This window comes from Cynara cardunculus (genome assembly GCF_001531365.2).
Source record: "Cynara cardunculus var. scolymus isolate 2C chromosome LG 16, CcrdV1, whole genome shotgun sequence".
Taxonomy (NCBI): Eukaryota; Viridiplantae; Streptophyta; class Magnoliopsida; order Asterales; family Asteraceae; genus Cynara; species Cynara cardunculus.
Window position 1 is genome coordinate 728,736 of NC_037543.1, and position 6,091 is coordinate 734,826.

The 6,091-nt window shown below is 34.9% G+C and overlaps 1 protein-coding gene across 1 annotated transcript; it reads right to left on the reverse strand.

Annotated features, from left to right (window-relative positions):
• Positions 1 to 1,284: 1,284 nt before the first annotated feature.
• LOC112529804 (NAC domain-containing protein 7-like) lies at positions 1,285 to 5,604 on the reverse strand. The gene is made up of 4 exons (XM_025141212.1): positions 5,574 to 5,604; positions 3,000 to 3,185; positions 2,533 to 2,804; positions 1,285 to 1,914 (listed from the first exon to the last, which is right to left on the reverse strand). The coding sequence occupies exons 2-4, from the start codon at positions 3,157 to 3,159 to the stop codon at positions 1,285 to 1,287; spliced, it is 1,062 nt and encodes a 353-aa protein (XP_024996980.1). The 5' UTR covers positions 3,160 to 3,185; positions 5,574 to 5,604.
• Positions 5,605 to 6,091: the final 487 nt, after the last annotated feature.

Sequence of the window (6,091 nt, forward strand, 5' to 3'; positions counted from 1 at the left end):
ACTGTTATTGAACTTCTTTCACAAATCTTTCGGTCTTAAACTGTAGATGATCATGAAACTTGTCCTCCATTTCATTTCATCATCGCAACACCTATGCCCATGTATGTCATTATGACAAATTGGGCCTTTTAGTATGCCAATTGTTCTAATAATGTACTTAACGGGATTTTTAAGTTCATAGGACCAACAATTGTGTATCTTATACGAAGACATACTAAGTTATTAGAACGAAGTTAGACAACTTGACATGTACAATCTCTTATGAAACAATAAGTCGTTAGGACGAAGTTGAAGTACTAACTAATAGGAGTCAAGGAGTAAATTAATCATCATGCTAATTAATTAACCTTTTTATATGACACACTTGAAACATATTTTACAGGAAACATCTTGAAAATGTTGATAAAACCATTTAGATTTTTAGTCCTATTAGGACGTCGTCCAAAACAACTAAAGATAGAACTTTCTAGGTCCCTTAATTAACTTCGGGCATCTTATCAACTTATTGTAATTTCATGTAAGACACACATTTGTTGGTACAATAAACTTAAAATTCCCACCGTACCATATTACGACAATTAGACATCCGAACGTAACATACCATTTTGTTGTGGTGTGTTCTATTAGAAGTTCTAATTTACTTGTATTTACATGTATAGATTCCCCAGATTACTTGAAGATGGTAGAGGATGGGAATTCGTAGGCTCTCGGCCTTCCATAAATTCGAAGACTATATGGTCGTAAGTGAAGTTCTTGGTCCAATTAATACAAATATTACATTTCAGCACTTTTTTCGGATATTATCTTGTAATTAACAATATTAATGTTGCAATGTTCTTATTCTCTGCAGCTAGTGTTAGACATAATTGTAGCGTAAGCAGATGAATAAGGAGCAAAGAAACAACAAAGCGAATGCACTGAAAAACAAACGAACAAGAAAGCTCCTGTATACAATGGTTCGTGATCAGGAAAATGCATTACTAGTACAAACCAGCACAACAGCAAGCTTGGGACTTAGCAGCTTTTATGCTGCATTAATAAGCACTTCACTTGTTAATTTGTCTTAACAAATCACAGATTATTAAAAACAAAATAATAATATATAATATGGTATAGCTTAACATAACAAATTTGATAAAGCTGCTTCACCGGTACTAGTTTTATTATGTACAGCAACTAGATCAATAGTTTGATATTGGTACATACATATATTCTAGTCACTATAATATATGTCTCTTTTCCCCCTTGGTGTAACAATAGGTCCAAAGTCGGGTTTTTGATTAATTACTTCCAAAGATCAATCTGGCATGTGGAGGTGGATATAGAGGCACCTTCTGAAGCAATCTCATCGCTCTTAGAGTCGCTTAGAAGCATGTTCATGTGTTCGGCCATTTGAAGAGATGATGAAGGAGGGTTCAGATAAGTGTTTTCCTTTGTGACAGCATCTTGATCATTACTGAGCTGAGAAGCAACAAATTTATCGAGTACTCGCCAATCAGTCACTTGAAGATCTTGTTCACCATTATTATTATTATTGTGATTATTATTATTATTATCACCGTAAAGTAAGTTGATGTTCGACTGCTGAATTGAGGGTTGGAAAGCGCTCCCATAGGAAGCACTTACGCTGGCAGCTGCGGATTGTGGAAATCTGAGAGATTCTAATTGAGGAAGCTGGAGGAAGGAATGCTCATGAGGCAAGTTGTAATGCATTTGATCAAGCTCAGATTTTCCAGGCAATTGATGCTGGTATGAATTATTTGCAGTATAAGGATGAGATATCCGGTTTGGGGATTCATAATCGGGCATGAATGAGACTTGATCATCATACCAGGATAGAGCATCATGTTCATCCATTCTACGTACCGTCGTTATTCGCTTTTTGAATACCCTGCAGACCACCCATCCTTCTTCCTGTTGCAAATAAAGCATAACACATGGGTTATTATTATACATTAGAATTGGTTCATCTTAAATCAATATATTCTTATATCTTGGTTTTTAAAGGCAATTGTATACCAGAATAATTGGCATTTGGCAAACCTTACTACACAGCTAGATGTGCTCAAAATTTAGATTTCCTTTCAACTTGTATCATCTTGTTATGAAGCTCAAGCTTCCCGTGTGATCAAACTAATGAAAGATTCAATTTCCAGAACACACTTTATTTCAATTGGTTTTGATAAATTAATTCAAGGTTTGACTCATTAAAGGTGTTAATTCGATCGTTGTAAAGGTCCTCCATTTTCGCTTCGATTAATGAAGAATACTAGCTCTCTCCCCAACCCTCCAAAAGAAAAAAAAAAAAAAAAAAAACTAAAATGGGGTCATTCTAGAAGAGAAGCAAAATAGTGATCTACATGCCATCAATTTTGCTTTAGAATTCCATGGAATTAATCTTGCATAGATTTCCATTGTTTCTTGAGTTTCCTCCAAGTGGAAACAAAAGTTAGAACAGTAAAACAGTTAGCTTTTGGATATATTTACCAAATAACTAACAGAAAGGGTGAAAAAAATAGATATGCTACTTGCCTGAGTCATTGCGTTTTCATTCGTTTCTAGCCTGTACTCGTGCATGATCCAATCTGATTTCTGTCCATTAGGAGCTCGACCCTTGTAAAAGACCAACGTCTTTCTCATGCCAACCAGATTATGCTTAGAATATATGGCCTTATCTCTTCCCGTGGCTTTCCAGAAGCCAACTTTTGTAGCCCTGTTAGTGCGAGTTCCTGTAGGATATTTTTTGTCCTTGTGGCTAAAGAAATACCACTCATTTTGTTCTTCAGTTCCTAGATTGCATAACTCTGTTAAGATAACATAGAAGAGTCAAGGAACAATCTGAATAGACATTATTACGGTATTAACGTAAGATAATTAGTGCTTAATCCGGGCATTGAAAGTTTTGCATCCACAATTCTGCCAAGGTACTCCTAAGTTGTATTTGGAATGAAAATTTCCAGGAGCCTCTAACTTGGTTCATGTTTGAAATTAATTGCTACCTTGAAGATCCCATGGCTCAATTTTGTAGAGATCCACATCTTTGATAACATCAAGATCAATTCTTTTGGATGCCACTTTTTTCCTAAGGTAGTAATCTACAAGTTCTTCATCCGTTGGGTGGAATCTAAAACCAGGAGGAACGTGCGAAAAGGTATTCATATTCTCAAAGGTGTTACGTCCAAAACCTGCAACATGTAAATGCACCATTGTCAGTAGGTAATTAGTTGTACACATACAACTATTGATCATCAATTAAACAAAGTAGAAAGATCATGTACTATTTCAATCTAGTCTCAAACTCTCAATAGCATATGTAAACCTTTTATCAGATAAATTATATTGAAATCTCAAGTCACAGGTAGAACGAGTACACAGCAACCCAGTTGCTTAATTTGTATCCAAATTTCTGGAATCAGACTAGAGTTTTTAAAATTGGAGAAAGAGAAGACTTGAAAGATAGAATCTAATGACTGCTTGTATTTGATCTTAATAGTCTGCAATACCTATATAGAAATGTCGTATATATCTAATATGAACTGAGCATTGAGCAACCTTATATATATGAGTACTAAAGAAACAAACAGTTGTCACTGGATCAAGTAGATGAGGATTAAGAAACTGGAGGAGGATGCATACCAGTTTCTTTCTAATGTTTACATTATACCTTATCTTATAGCTATTCTTCATTTCATGACTACAGTATCCCTACCACCAATCAGTAATCAACGTCTGTATGCTTATTTAATCCTTTTAGAAATGTTTTGAAGAGGAAGTGGAACACATGTTAGATGCTAGATTGACAAGAGTGCAACTCGCTTCATTGTTTGGCAACTTAACATTTAGAGTTACATGTCACTTTTGATCAAGCACGGTGAATTTCGTAATTGTGTCATCAAAGATCGAAGTTCTTGGACTCGCTAATGGCATTTTGTGAATCCTGAGCCTATATCAAGTTCAAACGTCAGCTAAAGTGACATAAAAAGGTGTCATTGATTGTCTTTGAACACTATGTTTTCTAGATTATATAAACTGCTAAAGAAAGAACATACAGATGCTAAGTAAATAGGAAAAACTAAAAGCAACCTATATGATCATACGGATCCTCAATAAAATACACAGCATATCTTGATAAAGATAAACGAATTATTAATCGTTTCATATTATAGACTCCAATTAAGCATTTATAAACTTGAGGGATGAATCAATATAGCTAACAAGGTCCTCACTTTTCATGCTCACTTCAAGCGAAATGTAAGAGGTAAGTAAAAGCTCCTAGCTAGCATTGAGAGGGTTAATTAGTTAAAGAAGGAATATCGTAATTTCTATGCAGTGTTTTTCTTTGGATTATTCACAAATACTTATGTAATCGATATGAATCCTTAACCTCAAATTCCGGTAAAAGAAGAGAAACCTAATTACCTGATGCTTATATATAAGTGGCTCAAATGCATGTTCATAGGTGATCAGGAGAGCATTCTGGTGTGATGCAGAAGAAATTTCCAATTTAGAAGAAGATGAAGATACAAAGCAAGAAAAGAGAGAAAGGAAGGTCATGTAGGGTAGAATGTAAATCATGTGAAATGAAATGCAATGTGTGGACAAGGTTTCTGCCATGCATTCTCATGGGAGAAGCACCATTTTATTACTTGATGATCAAGATAAAACTACTCAAGTTTGCTTTATCTTGAGAAAACCACTCAAGTTTCGCACCACTCGACAAAAGTGAATACCTGATAATAATGCGTAATCAAAGAACAACAACTTGACAATGTTAATTACCATACAAAAAGGCCTCAAATTAATACAGTCTACACACATAGAAGGGCATAGAGACAATCAAGAGGTTCCTTTTTGTTTCTTCATCATCTACTTTCAGAGATCTTGCTAGAAAATCAAATCTCAAACCGGAAATAAATACAGAAAAGTTCCTGAAATGAGATTAAGTATAGGAGCTTATTCATAATAGAAAAGAAAACATAGATGATCATGAACTTGTTATCTGTACTAACTACAAGTTGGAACTCTTTCCTCCTTTAATACCCAGATATAAACTATGCCGAAAAGTAAATTAGATGCAAGATCTCGATCAGATCATGGGATTAATCTTTGAATTCGGAAAGATCACTCCCAGGAAACTAAACTAGATAAACAAACACACAAAACAAAGAAGAACATGAAGAAGATGAAGCATAACAGATAATAAAACCTTAGAAATAGTTTCTAATTGATCAACTAGCTAGTCAGATTTCTTCAGATGGATCTGGTTCAGCTTCCTTCTACCAATGGATGATGTACAGAGAGAAACAAGATCACCTCCTCTTCAGTTAAGAAGCAAGAAAAGGAGACAAAAAAGGGGAAAAAAAAGCAAAGAACAAAAGGAATGTTTGGGACCCAAAAGGGTTCTATTTTCCTCGGGAATTGAAGTGAAAAGAAGTTTGTCCTTTGGCTGTCTGAATAGCTTCAGATCCCGAGAAAATTAAAGCTAATGACGACAAAAAAAAAAAAAAAACAAAGAGCAGAAAGTTGATGAAATAACATAAACCGAAAGGATGAATAAGAAAAGGGTATCTTACTTAATTATAGAGTTATATCGCTGTATCTTCGTATATGTGTAGAAGTTGATGGGAAGAGCTTGATTGCCGGAAAAGCTTCCTGATAAAAAGAAGGGAGGAAGATGATGCGGAAAAAGGTGGCGGTCATATACTAATACTCCACCACCCGCCACCAGCTACTGATGGAGACACACGGTATATATATATATATATGTATATACACACATATATATCACACAACACACATATAATAGTAGAATTATAATGTTATACTGATTTCTTTCCCTCTTTCTTTCAGCTTTTTAGGTCGTCTGGAAGAGAGAGAGAGAGAGAGAGAGAGAGAGAGAGAGAGAGAGAGAGATATGAGGTGAGGTGAGGTGAGATTTAAGAATGTGACGGCATGGGATCACTTAAAGGACACCCACACCCACATACCCGACCAAAAAGAATGTGTGGGAAGATTTCTTTTTTGGGGTTTTGGGTTTCTATTAAGAGCATATATATATATATATATATATATATATATATATATATATATA

Bases quoted from the DNA above. Each gene is read 5' to 3' on its own strand.
- LOC112529804 (XM_025141212.1), bottom strand. From the start codon at position 3,159: ATGAATACCTTTTCGCACGTTCCTCCTGGTTTTAGATTCCACCCAACG. The intron at 2,805-2,999 runs GTAGCAATTAAT...TTATCTTAACAG, and splicing joins TGAGCCATGGGATCTTCAAG to AGTTATGCAATCTAGGAACT. The intron at 1,915-2,532 runs GCAAGTAGCATA...TATTTGCAACAG, and splicing joins ATGAAAACGCAATGACTCAG to GAAGAAGGATGGGTGGTCTG.